The 25,249-nt window shown below is 38.7% G+C and overlaps 2 protein-coding genes across 3 annotated transcripts; both read left to right on the top strand.

The window, feature by feature from the left end:
• Positions 1-124: 124 nt before the first annotated feature.
• On the top strand, positions 125-7,670 carry ITPA (inosine triphosphatase). The gene is made up of 8 exons (XM_007433757.4): positions 125-294; positions 1,338-1,395; positions 1,479-1,543; positions 2,253-2,326; positions 4,576-4,607; positions 5,363-5,478; positions 6,986-7,062; positions 7,442-7,670. The coding sequence occupies exons 1-8, from the start codon at positions 223-225 to the stop codon at positions 7,563-7,565; spliced, it is 618 nt and encodes a 205-aa protein (XP_007433819.1). The 5' UTR covers positions 125-222; the 3' UTR covers positions 7,566-7,670.
• Positions 7,671-9,301: 1,631 nt separating this feature from the next.
• Positions 9,302-25,220, top strand: VAMP4 (vesicle associated membrane protein 4). 2 transcript variants are annotated; one of them, XM_007433756.4, is made up of 8 exons: positions 9,302-9,439; positions 11,451-11,544; positions 12,809-12,855; positions 13,218-13,268; positions 17,199-17,299; positions 18,883-18,962; positions 20,426-20,477; positions 21,056-25,220. In XM_007433756.4, the coding sequence occupies exons 2-8, from the start codon at positions 11,479-11,481 to the stop codon at positions 21,079-21,081; spliced, it is 423 nt and encodes a 140-aa protein (XP_007433818.1). In that variant the 5' UTR covers positions 9,302-9,439; positions 11,451-11,478; the 3' UTR covers positions 21,082-25,220. The 2 variants fall into 2 exon arrangements, with proteins under 2 accessions (XP_007433818.1, XP_088009709.1); XM_088153583.1 differs by lacking the exon at positions 9,302-9,439 and adding an exon at positions 9,565-9,814.
• The last annotated feature ends 29 nt before the right edge of the window (positions 25,221-25,249 follow it).

The following is a 25,249-nucleotide window of genomic DNA, read 5'->3' as shown; positions in this document are numbered from 1 at the left end:
CCTTCCTCTACGCTCAAAGCTCATTGGTTGTCCAGGCCTTCCATCTTTGCCCCTTATGTCCAATGGATTTCAGCATTTGCTCTACAATGGGCTCCTCCCCCAGCAGCGTGATTCGTCGTATGCCGTCAAAGCTCGCTCGTCTTCGGAATGAAAGGCTGCTTCGGGGAATGCCGAGGATTTCAGGAGATGTGATTGGTTGAGAAACTGCGCAGGCGCTAGGGCATGATGGCGATGATACCGGCGGCTGGGCGAAGTGTGGTGTTTGTCACTGGCAACGTTAAGAAACTGGAGGAGGTGGGCAGCGGCCTTCCGTGGCTTCCTGCTGTCATTAACAAACCTGATGGGTGATGGCATTGGCTAGCACTTAGCTGTGTTTCTGTTGCTGCGAACGGTGAACTTGATACTTTTAGGCCAGTGTTTCTCAATCTCAGCAAAGATGTGTAGACTTCACCTCCCAGAATTCCCCAACCAGCATTCTGGGGAATTCTGGGAGTTGGAGTCCACACATATTAAGTTGCTGAGGTTGAGAAACACTGTTTTAGGCTAACGAATGACACGGGGCCAGCCCTAGGAAGGGTCGGGATTTCTACATACTGTATGTTCCAACAAGACTCACAAATAGGCAGAACATGAGTTCGTTGGTTATGAAAATTAGGGAGTTGATTGCTTCAGTGCTAGAGCAAAATTCTGCAATGCTTGGGCTATCCATTCTGAGCTGCAAAAGTCCGGACAACCAAGTCTTCTATATCTCTTTGCTGCCATCTAGGGGTTATCTGTATTTTTGCAACCCTAGCAAACGCTGGCAGAAAGTAATGAAGTTTTAATCTAAAACCCTCCGTTATATAGGTCCAGTCATTGGCATCTTCTATTTGTAGCACTGTTGTGTTTTTTCCCCACCTTTTTCTTCATATTTTAAATCCAAAAATAATCTGATGGGGAAACTTTTTTGATTGACATCACTAGGAACTGTCAGTCTAGAAGTACCATCCCCAGAAGAAAATTTCTTTATCCTATATTTGTTAACAGCTCAAATGACTCTTGCCTATGTAGAAAAAAGTAAAAGCAAAGCAGAAAAAGCTACTACTACATATAAATAAATTGAACAGATATATAGATGCACAAATGGGTGTCCACAGCCAGTGAAGATGAATACTTGATGAAGTAGGAAGGTTTTGCCCATTTTCTGAAATATGAGAAGAGAATGTGCTATTTGGGCTTCTCAGAAATGCATAGTCCATAATAAAGGCACTGCCACATTGTCCAGGGTATGGTTAAGAGATTAAACTGTTGTGAAAGCTTACTAGTAGCAAAACTAACTGCTCTACTTTATCTTGCAGGTGATTCAGATTCTAGGTGACTCCTTTCCATACAAACTGGTTGCAAAGAAAATAGACTGTGAGTTTGTGTTTCATTGGTTCTGGTATCTTAGCAAACTACTGTTCAGCACTAACTGCTCTTTTTTTTTTTTAATTTCATAGTACCCGAGTACCAAGGGGAGCCTGATGATATTTCTATCCAGAAATGCCAGGAAGCAGCTAAACAGGTTCTGATAATGATTTCTGAAATAATGTTTAATGTTTGGCTGTATGGTTAAAAGATTCAATTTGATCTCTTTGTATCATACTGTATTTGACATGTGTGTATTTTGCTATTGCCTCCCTCTCCTTTTATCATTTCTGTGATAGATTCCATATTTTTTCCAAAAATTGTCTACATGGTTATGAACAAGAAATTATCAGCAGCCTATCATACATTTTATATTTATAATGATGAGACATGATTAGAATTGTATTTAGAAACTCTTAACAACTCAAAGGACTCAGTTGCCCATTCAATTAAAGGCAATTGTAACACTGGAAAAAATAAGATTCCAGTTATATGTAATGACTACAGTACCCATGTAGCAGGTTAATGTAAAATTTCTCTTGCTGCTATGACATTATGTTAGCTCTGATTACCGTTGTATCACAGTCATCTTTAAAAATGCTGAGCCCCAAGTATGAGGGCATTCTGTTTATTTCCATTTGGCATATACAGTATACACATTCTTAACTGTGGTTCCTGCAACAAATTTGCAAATTATACTATTGCTGTCACAATTAGTGTTGCGGAGATTAATTTGGGATGAGTAAATTGCTTAAAACTTTTACAAGGCATATTTACAATATGTGGGGCTACTTCCAAAAATTAATTTAGTAGATTTTCATTGCTGTTTTGTTTCTTAGTAGCTTTTATTATGTTTTCCTTAACAGATCCAGGGACCAGTTATAGTAGAAGACACCTGTCTGTGTTTCACTGCTCTTGGAGGTCTCCCAGGGCCATATATGTAAGTAGGAGAAGGCAGAGGTCTGAATATGTGCTTGGACTGTTTTACTTCACACATAACTGGATGTCCCTGTATACAAAAAAAAAAAAAGTTGTACAATGCTTCAGATTTGGGAGAAACTATATACTTTGGAGTGCATGTGGGCATGCACATAAAACCTGTTGGCAACTTCTGAAAGCAGGCACATTTTTTCCTGGGATTATGCTGCAGTGGGCAGTCTTGAGAAAAGATGCAGTTATTTTAAGGAGCAGCTAACAGGTGCTACGTGAGCAACTACATGTGTTTCAAAGCACTTTTTCCCCTTCAAATGAGAGGGGAAAAGCCATACAAGTAGTCCTTCTTTAGCAACTGCAGTTAGAAAATAAGTCCTGAGTTTAGTGTGACTATATAGGACTGTAGCCCTATGATTAAGGCTATACTTTTAATGACATTTATTCAGGAGAATAACTTCCATTGACAACAGTGTGACTTCTGAATATACTGCAAACTTTATTGAATCTACTAGGCTTGGGACTACAAAACTGCCTAGCAATTCTAAATTCTAAACATCTATGAGATGTTGCAGAATAAAACCTTCAACAATTCCTTGGCAGCTGTGCAGTAGAATCTATTAACGATACCTCAGTTACTTTATGTTAACCTTTCTATATTGACTACAGACTTAAGCCTAGCAGCCTAGACTAGTGTTATAAGTGTACACGAAGCTCAAAGTATAGTTACTGGGTCTCTCAGCTGAACCAGTAGAATACCATTGTTTTCTTTCTCTCCTTTACTATAGATTGATGAAATGGGGTTTTGAAGTCAGAGTACTTGGACTGTGATTGTTAAGCATAGCACGTTATTTCCTGAATGCTTTGATGAATTATTAGAAACCCTACCACCACCACCTTGTACAGTTTAGTATTATGAACATTTCTGGACACTACACTTTAAAAGGGATATTACAAAACTAGAGAGTCAGTTTGGTGTAGCAGTTAAGGCACAGGCTAGAACCAGAAGAACATGAGTTCTAGTCCTGCTTTAGGCATAAAGCCAGCTGGGTGACCTTGACCAATCATTCTTTCTAAGCCCTAGGAAGAACACCATGGCAAATATCTTCCAAAAAACCTTGCCAAAAAATCGCAGGGACTTGTCCATGCAGTCGCCAAGAGTCAAGACTGAGTCAAAGGCACAAAAATGAATGAATGACAAAACTAGGAAAGGTACAAAAAAAAAGGAAATCACAATTATTTCCCTATGAGGAAAAACTATACTGATTGTGGTTCTGTAGTTTGGAATGAAGGAGAATAAAGAGAAACATGATAGAGAATATAAAACAATGCATAATATAGATGATGTGAATAGATAGATGTTTTTCTCCTCACTCTGTTAGAACTTGAGGACATCCACTGAAACTAAATCCAGGAAGATTCAAGACTGATAGAAGAAAATGCCATTGTACAAAATACGTAATTAAACTGTGATGGTTGTTGCCAACTGTTGTGTTAATGACAGCCAAGTTGGACAGTTTTAAAAAGGGAATGGGCAGTTTCATGGAAGATAAGTGTATCCATCTTTACTAGTACTGATGACCATTTACGCCTACTGAATCATGCGCAACATGGGTTAAATACTGCTTACTGAGACATGATGGTGGAAGGGGGCTATCATCCACCAACCAGGCTTGTGAGCATCCAAAATGCACCCCATTGGCCTCAGTGAGGCACAGAATCTTGAACTGGGTGACCTTTGGCCTAATCCAGCTGGACTATTAAACAAGAAATGCTGTGCCCATGTGTTTACATTTTATTTTTAGTTCCCATTGCAGTGCGAGAAGAGGAATCCACTATAAACTCTTGTTAAGCAAACCTTTATTTCAACTTACGTTTTGATTTCTTGTATTTCTAGTAAGGCAGACAGTAAAAGAGTGCAAACATGCCATTACTGTATTAGTTTTGCTGGACAAGAATTTGCCAGGCTTAGCACCAGTGTTTTCACTATTACTTTTATATCTCTGCTGGATTTTACTTATTGTTAGGGCTTTTATTTCTGTTTAGTTTTCTATGAGATTTTAATAGTTCTACTTTAAACTGTACACTTTCTTGGAACTCTTGTACAGAAACAGAGCTGTTATTTGAATTAAATACTTGGTAACTTAATTACTTATTTAACAGATGATTTTGGTTTTGCTTTGCTTGTTGAATAGTGTTCAAGTGTTTTTATTATTTTTGCGATAATGAATATGATTTTTGCCTGAATTTGTGTTTCAGAAAATGGTTCCTAGAAAAGCTAAAGCCAGAAGGTAATTCAGTCTTTGCTTTCACATCAACTTGGTTCTGGGATTGGGCTGCTCCCTGCATGAACTAGTCTGCTGTTACTCAAGTGTCAAATGATGCTCTGTCTTGCCAACATTGCAGTTTTGCTGGCCTTGCCATAACCCACATCTGGTTATGCACAACTCTGCATTTCTCTTACTTCCATTTTTAAAGTGGCATGCTTTTATTCCTGATTTTACTTTCCAGTGTTCTGTGTGCTACCATTCTTCCATCCTCTCCTTTTGGTTTGTATTTGCAGATACTTTCTGTCCTATTCAATTCTGCTTTTAATGGTACTTTCCAGTAGAAAGCTAGGATAGCTTGTAAAATACTAGAAAGGCTTTAAGTGTTTATCTGATTTAATAGTAAGGCACCCATTTGGCAGAATTGGTCCTAACATTCTGTATCTTAGATCTGATTTAGCCATTTCTTCATAAACCTGTGCTGGCATCATTTATTTAAATATATGTAAAAGTATTTCCTCTGCCATAATGGCAGTGTGCATATAGGAACAGAAAAATTATTGATTTAATTTTAAACAGCATTATGTCCTAGGATGATAGAAAAGCCAGTGGTCCTATTGGTTCTTGCTTGATATACTGTATATGGCTTACACATAAGGATACCTACTCAAATTCCAAAATACGTGAACTGCTGTTTTGTGTCCCACACAGCTCCTCTTCCTGCAAACAAAATTTACTCCAGAAGAAATCATACGGCTTTCTTTTTTCTTATTGCTTAGGTCTCTACAAACTGTTAGCAGGATTTGAAGATAAATCTGCTTATGCTCTCTGCACCTTTGCCTTCAGCAATGGAAATCCAGAAGATCCTGTAAAGTTATTCAAAGGCCAGACTCATGTGTGTATGAGAATGTTGGGTTGTCTGAATTAGTAAATAAGAAAGACCTGAGGAATTGAGCTACTAGTTCAGTTAACTGGATTATGTATTTCCTTTTCTTGGCATAATAGCCACTTTCAGCATTCACACATAACATCTTAACATCTTCAAGTGCTTCACCAGTGGTATCTCATTTATTTTTTGAGTAGTGCCCCAAAGTAGGCTGGTATTATCACATACAGGGAGAATATAACTAAACTTATTTTATAGAAAATATAAAAATGGTACAGGTAGGTAGGTGGGAAGGAATGAAGAAAAGTAAATTAAGTTGGTTGGTTTACTCTGTAGATTGAGGTGACTGATAGCAGTGGGACATATTTCTAGGTACATTTACAGCTTTAATATCTCAACAGTACCTACTATGGAGGTTCCTTGTTTCCAATTTAGTTGTTTAATTACTGTCATTCCATGCAGCTGCCTGCTTAGGTATGAGTGCACCTCTGCCAGGATGAATGAACAGAATTGAGTATCACTGCTTGATAACTGTAGCCACACTTCAACATTTGTGTTGAGCTGGGAAGGAAGGGTGATGGTATCATCTGGAGTTATCCTCTCTGATTCATCTGATTATTCTTTATGGGGTGCAGTGTTTCTCATTTTAGGGTGCGGGCAAGCAAATTCTACTGGGTCAAACTCCTGAACTACTGCAGAGGCTCTCTGCTGGAAGAGTTTAAATGGAAAATGCACCTCCCCAAATCATCAAATTTTTGCCAGTGTTGGCTTTTTTTTTTCAAGTTTTGCAGGGGCAGGTTAATGGTCGAAAAGGAACAACAAAATTCTCCCTGCCAAAAAATGGCTGCCTGTGCTGCTGAATTTTAGCTATGCTTCTTAGAATTCTGAGGAGCAATAAATGGGTTGTCGAGGGCCACATGGAGGGCATGGACCATGAACTGACCAGCCCTGTTCCTGTGGACTATGTTAACGTCCTGCTGCATGTGACTTATTTGCTTCAGAAATAATAAGCTGTTTATTTTGCTGATTTCTTTCTTTGTCAGCTCTCTTCTTTTGTTGGTTTGAATTTTGTAGCTTGGTCCATAGGAAAACAAAACTTTTTGGGTTCTTGTAGGCCAATATTTAATAGCCAGTACTTTGAGAATTTGGACATTCTTTACACCAAACATAAGCAAATATAAGCAAACCTCAATGCTGAGAATTAAAACTCTTCCAGAACAAGAAAAACCCAGACAGGATAGTAGGAGATAGATAGGACCCACTGGTTGATTTTGTCATTTTGTCTAGCAATATTTCTTAGCGTTGAGAGATACAGCAATGATTAACTACTAAGAAAAGATTAAGTAACTAATGTGTGAATGTGAAAAGGCAACCAATCCTTTATAGTTCCCTCCAGCCTTCTCTGGAGTTGTTAACAAATTCCCCAGAGTCAATGCCTGGTTCACACTGAACTAATTTTTATGTAAAGCCCAACTGTGAATGAAAATTCAACATTAAACATCTCTTTTCCCTATAGGGACATATAGTGGATCCAAGAGGACCTCGAGATTTTGGATGGGATCCATGCTTCCAGCCAGAAGGCTACACTCAGACGTAAGGAAGTGTTTTCTCTTTACTTAAATAGTTACAGTGGGTCAGTAAAATTACCCAGTCTCTATTGTACATTAATGTATTAAGAAAACTGCAAATTCTGTTTCACAAAATGCTAGTTTTGCCTTAAATATTTGTTTTTTCAGCAGGCATTTGGATACTTCTAACATTTTAATAATGGATTTTAGTACAGATATTCCATTGGCAATTCCCATATCTCCTATAAGAAGAGTATTTAATCAAACCCTTCCTAGCTTAGGACTCAATATTTAAACCAAGAGATAGAGAGTAAATGTAATTAATGCATTTATAATAGTAGCTGCTCTAAATGAGTAGGCTGTCCAGCTTCTCATATTGAAGTTACAAGTTATGTCTTTCCTAGATATGCTGAATTGCCCAAGTCTGTGAAGAACTCTATTTCTCATCGTTACAAAGCCCTGAAAGAGCTGTCTGCCTATTTTGTTCAACATCACAACCCAGTAGAGACCCTATCTTGTCCTAGTTAGCCTGCCTGAGTCTTTGAAATGTTTTCTTTTTTTGTATATAAAACTGTAATTAAAGTATAGGAGTGTTTCCTGTCTGTACAAATCATGTTCAGTAAATCTACTTTCTTTAAAGATAAGTGTGTCTTGCCTTACTGTTCCTGAGATTTGTGGTGAAATACCAAGATCTTCACTCAGGGTAACAGAGGAGTTCCAGATAGAGTAGAACATAAGAATATATAGTGAGTTGTTCAAGGATTAGGAAAACACTGCAAATACCAGATACCAGTTCTAAGAGTGTGGACAAGATAAGGAGTTTGGTTTCCAGGTGTAAGCACCACTCGTGGAAACCTGGGAGCTGGATGCAGAAAAGCTTTAGTCCCTTGTATTCTTTCATGGTTACTAACCAGTTCCCTATTGCTCAACTTCCTCAAGCTCAAAACAGCTTATTGCTTATTTTAAAGGAAGTGATTTTTAAAAAGTCAGTATGCATATATTGTTCTGACTTAATGTCTGCTCATGGGGTTTACAAACAGCAAGAACTGTCCAAACAGTAAATGGAAGGCTATAATGTGATCATTAGGGGGACGCGGTGGCGCAGCGGCTTAATGACGCTGAAAGTTGCCGGCCAGAAATGGTCGACGCTTCAGCGGTTCGAGTCCAGCCTTCGCATTAAACAGGGTGAGCTCCTGTTTCCTCCCCAGTTCCTGTCAACCCAACAGTTCGAAAACTTACGTGAGTAGATAAATGGGTACTCTCACTCCGGTGGGAGGAAAAATGCTGGCGGCGCCTTGCAAAAAAGGAGTTGGGAGCAGTTGCCGGTAAGCGCGAAAAACCACGCGCGCCCAAAAAGGGCGCGAAGCAACGGAAACCCCGCCTCCTGCGCTCGCCAGCTGGGCTCTGCCCTAGGAAGGAGGCTCTGGCAAACCACTTCCGAAAAACAGTTGCCTTGAAAACTGCAAGGACTCGTCCAAGCAGTCACTGCAGGGTCAGCAATGACTGAGCGCAGACAAAAAAAAAAAAAATGTGATCATTATTTTTTTTACACTTTGATAGTATTCCTTGTTCCAAAGCAGGAACATTGTTTTCAGCCATTATAATGCTGCAAACAGAATAGGTAGTATGAAGAAGAGGCACATTTTGTGACAAAGAAAACCTGAATAAAAGGAAAACAATGTCTGTGAAATGAGTGGACAGTCTGATCTGATCTCCAGGCATCAGTGCTTAGTTGGTGGAGTCTAACCCACTGAATTCCAGAAGTGTCTTTGGGAGAACACAATCTTATCTACCATTCCCAAGTAGATGTCTTCCAGATACATTGGGTTCACCCAGTAAATACTGGCCAGTATACAAGTGAAACCACACACCTGAGTTCATATACTGCACTACATCAAAATGTATTTTATGTAGTTTTGGTTTACCAAATTCTCTGAATCCAGCCACTGTAGAAATACAGTTTAACACGTCACGTGAACCAAGCCAATTATGGCTGGTTCAGCAAACCTGGCTTAACGTGATAAGTAAACCCATTCACTCTCAATAAAGACATCTGTACCATGCACAGACGCGGCCATTTCAATTGGTCAGAAGGAAGACTACAGACTAAAGGAGAATCACTCCGTATTCCCAACCTCACTTTCTCTGAGAACCGACTCCGCTTCCTTCTAAAGAAACGCCTGCTTCGGCTCTGCCTGTTCCCGCCACCTAGCAGGCGAGATTCGCTACTACGGTAGCTGACAGGGTCCACGTCAGTAGAGCGGTAACCGTCTTTATCGATATCCTGGGCACTCGGCTCCACCCCTTACTAGGCGCGCCGAGTGATCGATGGAGCAACAGCTGACGACAGCTCCTCCTCTTCCTCGGACCGGCCATTTCCGCACCGGCCTGAAAGGAAACAGGTGAGGGAAGAAACAAAGACGCGCGGGGAGAGGGAGCGGGTAATAAGAGGGGGACCTCGAGTTTGGTGGGTGCTGGATCGTGGGAAAGTGGATCCGGGAGAATGGCGAAGGGGAGAAAGCAAGTATCCCGGGGGCGAGGCAGGGGAGGTGAAATGGCCATTAGGGAAAGAAGCTGGCAGACTGCGCAGTCCAGAGAGGAAGAGTGTCTTGTGTGTGGGCTTGTGGAAGAGCGGCGTGGACAGCTGGAGAATTAAGACCCCCGAAGAGGAGGACCGTGTGAATAGATGCGTGCGTGAGAGAGGTTGGAATATGGAGGAGAGGAACATAGGAGGATCGGTTTAAGGACTGCTTCCCTTTTAGCTTCTGCTACAAAAGGTCTGGAATCATCCGATAGTTATCCAAAATAGCAAAACAGTGTTTTTGTCAAAAGCTGGTTAGTTAGGAAAATGGGAGGTTAGTCCGAAGGCATCCTCTTTGGGAAAGGAAATAGATAATTAAGGATGTTGGAAGTTGGATGTTAGGAAGGGGAAGGACACTTTTGAGCAAACGGGAGGACTTGAGTTGGGGTGAAACAAAATAATAAAGAATGTGGAAGGCTGGAAGGCTGGAAGGCAAAGCAGGATGGCATAAGGTATGTTCAATGGAATCTGTCGTTGGAAAACGAAGTGGGAAAATTTGTAGGAGGTCCTCTGGAGAAGTAGGGGGAGATGAAGAAAAGGGGATATACAGGAGCAATTATTTAATTATTTAAAAGTCCTCTGGATGGGATACTGAGCTTGAGGGGAGGGGGAAGGAAGCTATACAAAGAAGTGTTAAAGAGATAGGTTGGGATAGAAATGTATGTAAAAGACATAGGAATGGGTACTTATGTATAGAAGAATGATAAAACTGTGTGTAATGAAGATGAAATGCAGATTAAGCAGTGAGGCTACATTCCATGTTAGTAATGCAAATTAAGGAAGATGGAATTCTTGAAGCTACTTAAGGTTCAGATTGACAAATGGATTTGTCCTCAAGTTACCCTGAGTCTGGCTAGTGTAGGTCACAAATGCATGCAGTATATTTCAATATTCTTTTCAACTTTGAGACACCTGTAATTGAGCAAATTACAGTGCTGTCTTTTTACTGAATCTATTCAAGAATCCAAGACACTGTAGATGGTAATAATATAATGGTTCATGATATTTTATCTTTTGTGAGTTGTATTTAGATACATGATCAGTGTTTTGGGTGACATTTGAAATAGTTGCATTGCTATATTCTTGTGAACGTGAGCTGCTGAGGGAGTATCAGCAAGAAGAGTGTAACTTTCAGGCTTTGTGAATTTTTTTAAAGCATCTGACTATTCTTGAAAATGAAATCTATTGAATAATTGATCTGATCCAGAAATACAGTCCTAGCTCAAGTGTTTAATTTGGGGGTATAGAAAAACATAGCTGGAACTAGCGTTGGATTGAAAAAGGTTTCAGTTTCAGGTTTTAAACAGTATATGGAAAACCAACTTTTTTTCCCCTAACCAGCTCTTCAAAAGTGTTGCTGATTAAAGAATTGCTGCACATGATCTTATTAGTAGGATAGAAGAAATTATTTTAAAATCACCTTTACATCTCTTCCAGTCATATGATCCAAACTAATAATAGTGACATTTTAAAATCTTTATCTTTTATCAAAAACTTCTTGTGCATACATAGAAGGCTTTAGGAACTGATGGGGATTTAATTAATACTCATTATCTTGCTAGAAGAGGGATATATTTTACAATCTAAAAAATTGTTCCTTGATTTGAACAATATTTCTGCAGAGGTTTAAATATAAAATAATCCACTCATGAATTATAAAACGGTACTTTAAACTATACTGGAGATTCCCTGGCCTCATATTATTTTCCATGTAACAATTTGTATTTGGAGTGTTATGCAGGTATTACTGTGGCCAGTCATTAAGTCCTTGCAATTTGACTGAGAACTAAAACCTGACAGAATGACTAGAATGTCCTCTTTTTTCCTATTAGGACAAAAAAATAACACTTGTATGAAAATATGCCTCCAAAATTCAAGCGCCATCTTAACGATGATGATGTTACTGGGTCAGTCAAAAGTGAGAGGGTGAGTACATAGGTGGATAGTTATCATGCTATGATTTCAATGTACTGATCTGCCAATGAAATGGCTGTAATTATGGAGTTAGAAGGACTTCTGCAAGTCTAATTCATTCAGAACATAATTGCTAGGAGTCATATGATATTTAAAATAAGCAGCCCTTTATCAAGTTCAGGACTGGTGAACCTATGATTTTGAAGATGTTGGTGAACTATCAATAATGAGGGATACAGGCATTATACTTCAGAAACATCTGAAGGGTCTACAGATCCCCATCCTTAGTTTTAATACACAGGATAGTATTACTATGTAACTCAGTCTGAACTTTTCAAAAGAATATTAAGATCTGTTAAAAGTCTAAAGCAGTGATTTGCCAAGTGTAGTCTACTACAGCCTCTCAACATTCAGTATCTGGCAACCATTGTGGGGGAGGGAGAGTAAAGAGAAAAAGCTAGTCTACTCCCTGCAGCTGTTGTTTCTCAAACTGTTGAAGCCCAAATATCTTCCTTTTTGCAATCATGGTCTTGTTGGTACATGACCTGTAGGGTCCTTTCAATCCTCCAGTGGTTAAATAATGAGATCAGTCTCTGTTCACTTTAATATGAGACAGTATTATGGGAATTGTATACATTTTGTAGTTAGATTGAGAGAACTGTTGACAGTGCTGGATGGCTTGTTTTTCCCCCCCACCCCCAAGGAATTTCATTTCTTTTTTAAAGGTCATGGGGGAAAAGGTTGAAATTCTGGCAAAGCTAACTAGAAATATTAAGAAGCACAAGCAGTGAAACAGATATTGTATATTATTTTAAATCTTGAAAACAAAACTTTACAAGGTATTTGACAAAACCGAGATTGGCACTATTAATTTTTTTTACTTTTCAAAGCAATTTTTCAGAGTACCGTATATACTCATGGATAGGCCAAGGATTTTAGGTGCCAAAATATACCCAAAAAATCAGGTTTGGCTTATCCACGGATGGGCTTATCCGTGGGTATGTACTTTTTAAAAGTACCTGTATTTCCTATAAATAAGGGACTCACTTATAAGTCCATCCACGGACAGGCCGACCTCGAATTTTTAACTAAAATAACATGAAAATTACTAGTCAGCTTATCTGTGGGAGGCACATTTTTCATTGTATTTTGGTTAAAAATTGGAGGGTCAGCTTATCTGTGGATGGGCTTATTTGCAAATATATACGATCTATTCAAAAAGAGGGCCTAATGGTAACCTTTATTTCAAAGATGTACCCATCTTCTGTGTTTGCAGAGAAACCTCCTAGAAGAAGATTCAGATGAAGAAGAGGATTTTTTCTTGTAAGTGTCTCCAAGACCAGAGCAGGGGTAACTGTATCAAATCCTAGGTCTCATGCAGCATTATTCCTGCCTGTTCTGTGTGCTTTGATCTGTATGCTTTGATCTCAAGGGTTTCCTTTAAAGACTAGACAAAACATTGCACAATTCAATAGGGTTCTTTGTCAGTAACAGCTATTATAAACTCTTCAGTCTAAGGTTGAAAACCCTGCCAGACGTCTTTATGCAGCTTCCAGGAGTGGGCTATTTCTTCTGAACATGTAATGCTTTCAGATTCCAAACATTTGTCTGTTAATCAGCAATATGATTTGCCATTCATCCTGGGAGATAAAGATAGCAACTTAACTTCTTTAATCATTTTTTAGGAGAGGGCCATCAGGTCCAAGGTTTGGGCCCAAGAATGACAAGATCAGACAGTAAGTACTTTGTGGCATTTGAAACCCATTTTTGTTTAATTTGCGTGTCCAGCTAATATAACCATCCTATGGTCACACTTTTTTATAGCAAGTGAATTGAATTACTGTTTTGAAGACTACAGCTAAGCCTGTTCATAAAATAATGAACAGTGTACTTTAGAAAGGTAACATTTCTTGCAGTATTTTAACATTTTAAAATTTTGTTTCTTTTTTAGACAAACATCCCTCTTCTATCATTTGCATACATTCTTGTCACCATGTAATTTCACAGGAGAATAGAAATAAATAGATTCAAAGTGGTAGGGAAAAGAATAAATTAAAAGTACCATTGGTAAAGTAACTTACAAATTGTGAGAAATTTATTACTTAGAGAAATTTATGCTGTGTGCTTGGAGAAGTCCTAGTCAATAGTTCCTTTTGTTGGGGATTAGAAAAACCAGCCTTCTCCTTCATTATACAACAAATCACTTTATTTATTTGAAGCCAGCATCATATATATATCCACTGTAGCCCAGGACAGAATCAGCAGTCCTATAGAAATACAGGTAGTCCTCATTTAAGTGACCACAGTTGGGACCAGCAACTTGGTTGTTAAGTGAAGTGGTTACTAAGTGAAACTGCAACTGTGTTTATGAACTTACTTCAGCTTTCCTTTGCTTTACAGACCTGCAAAGGTTGTAAATGTGAGGATTGGTTGCAAAGTTACTTTTTTATCACTATTGTAACTTGAACAGTTGCTAAATGAGGCAGTCACTGAACAAAGACTACCTGTACTGCCTTTCTTTGCTTTCTTTTTTTAACAGCTTCCATCTAAATGAAAGCTATATATTTGTTTTTACATGTATCAGGTATGGGCAACCATTTTATAGCTGGAGAGCACACAGATTTGGGTTTCTGTGGACTAAAAGGGGCACAGGGGTATAGTAGCAACTTGATGACATCACTGAAGTAGGCAAGGTCAATTGTTATTATCCAGTTCTAGAGAGGGATTAGAAGGGATGAAGTGACATGGATATAGTAAACCATTCAGAAACTCTCAGTGCACCCACCTTTTTAGTTCTCCCTTTTCCCTGTTGACCTCAAGGCATTACCTTGAAACAATTTCATTACTCTTATTAAAGTGCAGGAGACCAGGACCCAGGGTGCCTAGTTCCCCTTTCACTGGACTTCTTAAACTGCTAAGAGAGGTGGTTACTTTCCTTAAAAAAAATGGGTAAGGCAAAAGCATGGGAACAAGGTGATTTTTATGCTCCTTCATTGGTTGGCTAGAAAATTTTTTGACTGCCTCATGGGAAGTATGGAGCATTATGAGGATTGTGGTAGTGAGTACCTGAAAATACTTTTGAGAGTTTAGGGAGGGTGAAGCCATTGGTCTGTGGAACTTCCCTAACTCTGCCATATCAACATTAGTGGGGAAGATTTCTATTAAAAAATGATGCCTCTGTTAGGAGCAAACTAGATAAGACTATAGTGTGTTTCTATATATACAAGTGCATTACATTTTTATAAAAACAGTATGAGAATCTTGTGATCTCACACCATGGGTTCTTAAGAACAATCTAGTAACCCCAAACTCTGCCAAGTTCTGAAAAATAGTAATTTATTAAAGAACTATGACACATTCATTGCACAAGAGCTTATTGGGTGACTTCAAGCCTATGACCAGCTCTCAGCCTAATCCAACATATCCTACAGGGTTGTTGGGAAAGATAGGGAGGGGGATATTACCTAAAGCTCCTGGAGGAAAGTGGGTTATAAATCTAAGAAATCAAATCTAATAATGACTAACGTAAGAGACAACTACCACTTTTAAGAGATGCAATTGATGTGGCATAGAGGTATATATTTTTGCAAGATGATGTAATTGCTAAAAAGACAGGAGCAGTGGTCTATATTCTATCCATTTTCTCAGTGTAGCTTGTTACTACTGCTACTTTATTTGGAATTTGATCTGGAAGATGGGTAGAAATCAGTCCTCAGGCTCAGTATTATTCCCAGATTGTGAGGCTCATATACGTTCCATCAGGGATACATTTTTTGCTGATTCATCCCTTTCCATCTATTGTAGTGCTCTTGAAGTCCCAATTGCATGATACAGGATTATTGCTAAAGCTAAGATTGGGCCTCACAAGCAGCCTGAGAGATAGTGCAGGAACCATGCATAGAGTGCTTTAGAAGAGTAGAAAGTCAGGGCCGGCCTGTAATTCTTGGACTGTTCCAAATGCATAGTAATATGTTGCATATTATTTCATCCCTTCACTCACAGTACACTCACTCACTCAGAAAAGGTAAAGGAAGTAGGATACTATCATGTAGTCCCATATCACTGCTATTAGAGGACAAGTATGTTCTCATCTTATTTTCTGCTTTAGTTTTATTCTTTTCTTCAACTTGCTAAGAGTCTCCCTTGTAGTGCCAATAGAAGATGTGATACTGATTGCTACCACAGCTTCATGCAATGAGGAACACAGGATATGAAGTAATGTCCAATTATGTTACTAATTAATAGAGTGTGCAGCCATTTCCTTTGCCTGTTATAATCATTGCTGTATTTGAAGAGATAAATTGGTATGCAGGAAACAGCCTATTTCAATCTGGAATCTGATTTACTAGTCACTAGAATACTAGTTTGAAGTGTGACATTTTGGCTTAGTTCTAACCTGGCTGGCAGAAGTCATATGAAGAACTGGATTTCATCACTTGTTGATGATTCCCAGCTCAGTATTTCTTTCAGATTGGTGCCAAGTGTGCTCTAGAAGTCCTGAATGGTAGATGCACCGATGGAGTAAATGTGAATTATTGAACTGAGTCTTCATCTGGAGAAGACCAAATCAGGGCAGCATAGTCATTAGTTTCTTTAATCTAGAGCTATTGTTTGTTTTGGATGGAGTTGCATATCCTCTTAAGGAGTAATTAAGAGGTTGGGGTGCTTCTGGATCTGGCATTGTCTCTGGGTAGGCACAGGGATGTGGTTGCCAGAAGCACTTTATCCAGCTTTGACTGATTCTTTGCCAGTTGCTCTTGGTCAGTCATGGAAGGACAAGTTATCTCTTTATTGTATTTTATGAAATGTTTACCTTTCTTAAAGGGAAAGCATCTCTTAGCTCAGTCTTGGTTCTGCCTCCCATCAAAAAGCACATTAGCTTTCAAGTTTTTTTTCCTTTTTCCTTTCTTAGACTTTTCTACCTGCTAACGTTCTTAGATGGGGCAGCAGGTATTTGGTAGTGTTTTTTAGCAGCCAGAGATGAGGGAGGGAAGATATTGTAGGGTTCCCATATGTTGCATCCATCTACTCTCTTTGCTTTTAAAGAGCACATCATGATTTCTATGTATCTTCCTAGAAAAGGCAAATTTGGCCACAGTATACTCTATTTAGATTGTTGCAATATGCTGTGCTGAGCTGCTTTTAAAAATGTTTGACCTATAGCTAATACAAAATATAGCAGCTAGTTTAGTTATTGATGCTCTTTGTAGATCAATGTATATTAGCTTTGCAGCAACTGTTCTGTTTGCTAATATGTTTCTAGACATAATTCAAGATTCTTATTCTTATCTACAAAGATGCCAGAATATGTGAAATACTGCTTCAATTCAAATTCTGCCTTAGCCGTGATTCACTTTGGGGCTTGGGCAGATAATTATCAATTCAGATGCCTATTTGAAAAACAAATTGAGATTTCACTATTTACAGTACATTCTTTAACAGTGTTATAAAGAATGTAAAGTCTTTGCTCACTAACATATATTTGATGTTAACTACACCACACTAAATCCAGACTCAGAGCTGTTTGAATAAGTTGGGCTACAATTCCCATCATTCCCACTCACCATCTAGACTACATATGCAGGTTATCAGTCAGTAGCATTTGCTGGTACTGGTGATAAATTCCTTGATCATGTGATGCATCCGTATTTGTATTTTTTAACCAGGGTTCAAAACCAGGTTGATGAAGTTATTGATGTCATGCAAGAAAATATCACCAAGGTGATAGAGAGAGGAGAGCGACTGGATGACTTGCAGGATAAGTCAGGTAAGTACTTTTCCTCTTCCCTTTCAGAAGGTGAATCAGAGTTCCAGGAACACTGTATATCTCCTATTATCTGTTCTCAGCATACTTGGTCTTCATTACCTGTTCATACTTCTTAGGTTACCTATTGCATGCATGGGGTCTGTGTATATAACAGTGATACTGTTCTGTCTGTTTTAGAGCTCCTAGCTTGTTCATGGAAGAAGTGAACATGTGTACCTTTTCTTGATTTTACGGCTCAGAGTATTTTCTCCCTTAATATTTTTACCACACTCTCCAAGCAAAAAGCCTCTTGGAGTATTTCACAGACCTATAAAAAGGTAGTCTTTGCCTTCAGACTTGTACTATATAAAATATGTAATGCAGTTTGTTACAAAATTTATAAAAAATAGTGGTATAGAGGGGCTTCAGGTAGCCTGATGGAATGGCTGCTGCAGTGGGATATAGAGAGCCAAAAACAGCTAGTCAGATGGCTGAGTTGATGGAATAGACCTCCCATCCTTGCTGTGCTACAGATGGATCATTTCTTTTGTTTGTTAGCTCTCCCTTATAGTTGCAGATTACAGCATGCTAGAGGGCATCATGATATTTACTACCTTGATTATGCCTTTTACTATTGGGATGCAACAGATGATCCCCTTTATTTATTACATTCCCATCCATAGCAATCAAAGTACTCTTGGTGGCTTGTAGTATCATCAAATACACTAAAACATTCATGGTACAATAATAGTAAAAATTGAAATTGAAAAATAAAAATGGAATAGATTAAAATCATCCACAATAACTACCAATAGGTAACAACCCATTATATAGATAGCAATGTTTCTTAACTCAGAAGTTCTCCTAAATAACTTTGCCTCCATTTCCAAACATATTTACAGAATTAATGATCTAGAAAGGAGCGTCTTTAGTAACACAGACTACCTGTTGTGTAGATGGTATGGTAATTGGTATGGTAATTACATCTTGTGTAAGATGCTATGGTAGATGGATGGTAATTGGGACCAGGAACTCTATCACTAGGCAACACAGTCATAATATGCAACATCATGTGACTAGACCGACTTACGACGGCAGTTCCGTAATCCTAGTTGCTGTTAGGCGAATCCCACACGGTTGCAGCGTCCCATGGTCATGTGATTGCCATTTGCAATCTCCTGCTGGCTTCCCCATTGACTTGGCTTGTCAGAAGTTGGCAGTGAAGGTTCCAAATGGCGATCACGTGACTGTGGGACGCTGTGATGTTGTAATTGCAAGCCGGTCACCAAGCACCTGAATCGCAGTCATGTGACTGCAGGGACACTGATGGCCGCAACTATGAGGACCTGTTGTAAGTCTCCCTCATCAGCACTGTTGTAACTTTGAACGGTCACTGAACGAGTGGATGTTAAGCAAGGACTACCTGTATAAGGTTTGGCTGTTTTGCATAGGTTCCCTGTAAGGAAAGAAATGTAGAATTCACTGTATCTGTATAAGATCCTTGATTGGGTCTTCCTTTTTTAAAAAAATCAGGATAGAGACAATAGCTTTATCTTACCAGTATTGTGGACTGTTCAGTTTCTCTGTCTTTTTATCTGGTACAGAAAGCTTATCGGATAATGCAACAGCTTTTAGTAATCGATCCAAACAGCTCAGAAGACAAATGTGGTGGCGAGGCTGCAAGGTAAGCTTTGCTTTCTTGTTTCCTAAATACAGTGGTACCTCGGGTTACGAACGCCTCTGTTAATGACCTTTTCGGGTTATGACCAGCTCCGGCTGCAAAAATTTACCTCGGTTTGCGAACTCCGCCTCGGGTTACGAACCGGATCTGCGGCTATTTTCCCTGCTGCCACGCGGTCACGGCTTCCTGTGGGTGAGATCGCAGTAGCAAGGAGACGTTTGGTGAGGCTTGTGGTGTGTTTTGTGGCGTTTTGGAGGGTTTTTGGTGTGCCTGTCAGCATGGCTCCAAAGAAAATAATTTCCTTCGGGTTGCGACCAATTCGGGTTGCGACCGGAGTCACGGAACGGATTAAGTTCGTAACCCGAGGTACCACTGTACTATAATTGTGATTTACTTGACCAGTTCTGGTTTATTTCTTGTACTTTTCTATGCCTTGCAATTCTGTGAAGATTCAGCAAAATACAAAAACAAATGATAGTTAAGTCAAGAAACCACAAAAAAATGTCCATATTTGCATTATGTTGTAATCAGTAGTACAACACAAACTTTAATTTCAAACTGTGGTTTACTGCTTAAAAGCAACCATGATTTATTGATTTACTCCATTCATACTTTATAGTAACTAAAAGTGTATTATGCCTGTGCTGTGATCTGAAATTGAAGGGTGCTTAGGAGTGCAGGCAAGCCAAGTGAGCACAGGAAAAGACACAGCTTTTTGAAAGAATTGCTGCCAGGTATGACATAAGCACCTCTATGTGCTCTGAATCAACTTTTCGTCTTCAACTCGATTGCTGAACAGCCCTAATATATATATATTATATACATATTACCTACATATATATATATATAGGTAGTTCTTGCTTAACAATAGTAATTGGGAACAGCAACTCCATCGCTAAGCGACACGGTCATAAAGTGTGATGTCATGTGACCACACCAGCTTACAGTGGCAATTGCAGCAGTCCCAGTTGCCATTGTTAGGTGAATCCCATGTAGTTGCAGCATCTCGCGATGATGTAATTGCCATTTGCAGCCTCCTGCTGGCTTCCCCATTGACTTTGCTTGTTGGAAGCCAGCAGTGAAGGTCTCAAATGGTGATCACGTGACCACAGGACGCTGCGACCATTGTAATCGTGAGCCGATTACCAAGCACACAAATCACAATCATGTGACTGTGGAGATGCTGTGAAGGCCACAACTATGAGGAACGGTTGTAAGTCCTCTCATTCAGCGCCATCATAACTTTGAATGGTCACCGAACAGGGATAACTTGTACCCACATTCTGGCTTAGCATGATTGTGATCCCTGTAATTAGGTTAGGATAGGTTATTTTGAAAATGTGTAGCCACTTTGAATTATCAGAATACACTCATTATTAGCATGCTGTTGAACCTGGATTAAGTTGATCATTTGTGTCAACAGTTGAGAAATAATTACATATTTTCCTTTGTGTTTTAATTTGCAGATGAAGGCAATTGTGGCTTTGGTTGCTGTTGTTGTCTTGCTAGTAATTATTGGTGCGTATTCCTTTCTGATATTCTTCTAAATCCCATAAAATAAGTAAATTAATGTTCTGCATTTGTGATGGTCCTTTGAAATAGCTTGGTGACACTCTTGATTGGTAAAAAAGAAAACCTGCCCAATTCCTTCAGTCTTTCTACTTTGATGTCCAGCTCATTCTGTTGTTTAGCCATTGGTGTAGAGTTTGCACCAGATCATTCCCTTTAATGAGGATACACTCTTCATGCTAGAATATTTGGGATACTCAGTGCAGTAACTTTTAGATGTGAATTGTGACTGATTTAAAAATAAATGGGAACCATTTAGCAGAATTAAACACTTTTCAAGATTAACTGGGTTTATGTAGTTTGCTTACCTGGGGTTTCATATATTTGGCAAATTTAGCCATAATACTTTATAAACCATAATTTATTATTTATGTTATATTATGTTAACCTATTTAGTTATTTGCAAATCCAATAACTGCAAGGATGACTTCCAGTGACTAGAAGAGACAGGTTTTTTAGGGTTGAAGCTAGTTAGTTGATTATTATTTTTGAGTCATTTAAAGATGGTGCTTTTCTGTCTTGTGCAGTTCCCATCATCCTCAGACACACTTGACTTGCTGATGAACATCCTTGTGGACACCACTGCAGGATAACAGCAAAGCAAGCAGCTGTGTGATTTCAGTGGAATGTATTATGTATGTAGCTTTGAAGTGCATCCCACCCCCACCCCCAAGGGAGGCACGTGCCCAGTTCTACTAAGAGTATCCAGAGGACCTGGCAAACATATGACTTTCAGTCAAGAATTAACTATACTGTCAATATCAGATCCAAAACCTCATTGTTGCTCTTTTGAAGGAGACCTATATGGAATCAGATACTTGTCAGAATTTCATCTTGTTTTTTTTTTAAATTTATATATGTGTGTATATATATATATATATATATTGCAAACTGATAATGTTATTTATAATTTAAATAATTTCCTACGGCTATTGGTAAAGTAGTGGAGGAAAGAATAACAGAGGGAAGAAGGAAGTGTATAGTCTATATCACTGTTTAAAAAAGACATTAATTCTTCAACTGAATAACTGCAAAGATGACTTTCTTATAGGGGGAAATATGCCCAAAATATGGGTTTGCAAGCCAACATTCTGTATTTAAAGGATCCTAACGTTCTATGTTCTTGGTATTATTGCTTATGATTGTTCCATAAAAGCATTCCAGTAAAAAAAAATATTTTTGACTGCAAATATGTAGTTATTAGTATGTTACTGAAGTAAAGGAACTGCTAATTCAGTTAAGGCAACTTAAGATTTGCAAACTTTGAATATACAGTGGTACCTCTAGTTACGAACTTAATCCGTTCCGCGACTCTGGTTGCAACTCGAGTTGGTTGCAACTTGAGGCAAATTTCCCCATAAGGTTCAATGTAAATACGGCTAATCCGCCCTCCGAATTTGGTTGCACCCCGAGGTAAATTTCCCCCATAAGGTTTAATGTAAATACGGCTAAACAGTTCTGAAACATATGCATTTTATTTTTAAACCTCAAAAACCTTCCAAATGCCACAAAAACCTTCCAAACGCCACAAAACACACCACAAGCCTCACCGAACGTCTCCTTGCTACCGCGATCTCGCCCACAGGAAGCCGCGACCGCATGGCAGCAGGGAAAATGGCCGCGGATCCAGTTCGTAACTCGAGGCGGAGTTCGCAAGTAGAGGTAAATTTTTGGGGCCGGAGCTGGTCGTATCTTGAAAAATTCGTAAGGAGGGGTGTTCGTAACTAGAGGTACCACTGTATAGACAAGAAAGAAGACAAAATATATAGACAAAAAAGAATGCTCTTAGCTCATGCAACTGCAACCAAAACAGTGATTTCTGCTGCAACATTAAGAGCAAGGAGGTTCATATGTTGTATGTACAGCCTGTCTTACTTTTTAACAATGACAAAAGTGCAGTATTTTTTTTCTATCTCTCAAACCTACATTTGGCTTGAGTCTTCATCTAGGCCTTCAGCAATAGTGTTGGGACTCCCTGGCATCTCTCTTTCCTCCATGTTTATTATTCCAGCTGCTTATTATCTCATTGGCTAGGACCTTCCCAAACTTTCTTATACATTACTATGTGCAGAGGAATGAATATTGTTTGCTTTCTGAGGAGGCATGTACATCAGTGCAGAACTACTAGCATGGAAAAAGATTACAAGGAACAAGCATAGGTGCACCGTGAAAACATGCCTCATACACTTAAATTTCCAGATTCAAGACCTAAAATAATTTCAAATGTTTCTTGGCAAGGTAGCATACTCATATGGAGGTGTGAAGCAGTGTGTCCATATATGTATGTATGCATGTGCATTTGAAATGTGCGGTTCATATGTCATTCCATAATACAAAAGATTGCCAAAGCATTGAACAGTGTATTAAAGTACAATAAAAATAAGGTCAATCCCACAAAGCAAGGCAGGAAAATAATATCAGGGAACAAAATAAAAATCTCTTCACACAAAACTGGAAAACATTGCATCCACTTCAAGGGATAATGTACCTTTTTCTAAAGCACTTAGACAAATTATATTACATGATCTATAAACCATTATGGTAACGCTAGAGCACAAAATGATGGTTTGAATTACAGAGAAAGATTTCTATAGAATGAGTCGCTTTTCTTGTATAAATGCTATGAGTAGTATGCTTCTTTTGGGATAATGCTTTGGTGTGATACTTACTTGCAAATCAGTGTGTAGCCCTGAACTACTGGTGAGACTGACCAGTTTTCCTATGGCTGCATTTTATCCCCATATCTTTAACCATCTGTCTTGGGTTCTATTCATTCCAAGACTTTTCTCAAACTTTTAAAAATAAACTTTTTATATGCTTTTTCCTTCAAGCTGCCATTCCAACCCCTACTTCCATCTTTTTTATGCAATTAGCCAAATGAATCAGTGGTTCTTTTTTTCAAAATCATTTGTTGACTTTGGTTTCACTCATTCCTTTCAACTGAAATTGAGCAATATTTTTCATGTGACATTGATTCAAAAAGCTGCTTTTAAGACATCATTTTTTGTCTGGGGTACTATCACTGCTATATAAAGTTCTTCTGAGATTACCTGATCTGAGGCTCTGGAAATAACTCACTCAACTCCAGGTTTCAGTCTGTTTAAATTCATTTCTAGTGCCACAGCATCATTTGGGGAAGAGAGCATTCCCTTTGTATCGTTCAAAACAAAACAAAGCATTATTTTATTTCCTCTATTTTTTAATTAAGTAAATGATCAGACCCCAGTTGCTCTGGTGCAGACATTGTCCCATTTTATCTTTCTCCTCCCTAACAGACAACTTCAAGCATTTCTTTACAGGACTGTTGTATAGACAAGCCAAAACCTGAGACTCTGGAGCTTGTCTGCAATACATGACAGCGCAGGTTCTGCTCCATGTCTCTAGAGCAATGTTTCTCAACCTCAGCAACTTTATGATCTCTGGGCTGCAGGAAATCCCCAGCTGGGAGTTAGTCTACACATCCTAAAGTTGCTGAGGTTGAACAGGGTATAATATATTTTGTCACTCTTTGCAAAGCCTAGAGAAAGAGGAGGGGAAGATCTGACTTTGAAAACTCTCTAGACAAGGCTATGGAAATCTCTACAGCTCTTGCCTTAGCAGGATCTGAGTTCAAGGATTGGTAGAGCCAAAGAGTAGGAGGTTCCTCCAGTGTATTGGGTAGAAAGCTGGGATGAATAGCAGTTAGCACTCCCCTTTCTCTTTCCATGTTTCCCAATTACTAGGAAAAATTTGTTGCCTTTCATTCCTGTAAATTAATTCATTCTTACAGCAATCTAGAACTTGGAATACTGAAAGAAAATATCTCAGAATAAGGGAAAAATAGCAAAACACTACAATACTACTCTTCCCAAAATAATCTAGAAAACATTTGGATATGGTAAATTTGTCCATTTTCAATTTTCCCAACCCTCTAGTAACATAGCTGTACTGGGGCAGTTCAGGAATTTTGCAGTCAGGGATAGCTAAATAGTTGCTTTAAAAAAAGGAGATGTGGAAAAACAGACTAAAAAATGACAGTGGTGCTCTAATAATCTATACTGGACAACCTGTCACTTTGGACAGGTATATGCGTGTATTAGTGAGGTCCAATAGAAAAGCAATGACTGTTGTCACAATTCTGAACTGTATTTGATACTGTTTATTTAGTTAACCTCATTTTCTAGGTTCATACAGCACTGAGTCACAAACAATCTGTAGATGCTGAGTTCACACACCAGGCTAAGCTAAAATGAGGTTGACTAGTTTATGATTAGAGTCACCCATTGGGGGAGATGGGTGGCATACAAGTTTAATAATAAATAAATAAATGATTCCATTTGTTGTGTGACCCCAGCCTAAATGAAATGATGAGAGAATTCAGAATGGCCATTCTGAATATACTAGAATCCTGTTGAAAAAAGCTGGAGAGGTAACCTTTGCCAAGTCCAATCCATCTTGCTAAAGCAGGTCTCTAAAGGAAATTATTGGAAGCAACAGAAGACTACAAGGGAGAGAAAAACCATGTCATCTTTTTTCCAGCCAGGGTGAAAATCTGCTAACCACTTCTCTTGACAGAACCCTATCTATTTTAATATATGCGTCTATTTTCATAATAAAATGTATTTCTGTAATACCTAAAATGTATGTATTTGTGATGTTACCTCATCTTAGAAAACCAATGTTATTAAAAAATGGTGGTTCTGTTAAAAACTCTACAGGGGTAACTGGGCCAGAATTCCAAA

This window comes from Python bivittatus, unplaced genomic scaffold, assembly GCF_059951505.1.
Source record: "Python bivittatus isolate LINGU-HERP-01145 unplaced genomic scaffold, Pbiv_v1 ctg000700_np1212, whole genome shotgun sequence".
Classification (NCBI taxonomy): Eukaryota; Metazoa; Chordata; class Lepidosauria; order Squamata; family Pythonidae; genus Python; species Python bivittatus.
Note: the sequence above shows the minus strand (reverse complement) of the source record. Positions and strands in the feature narration are given on the sequence as shown.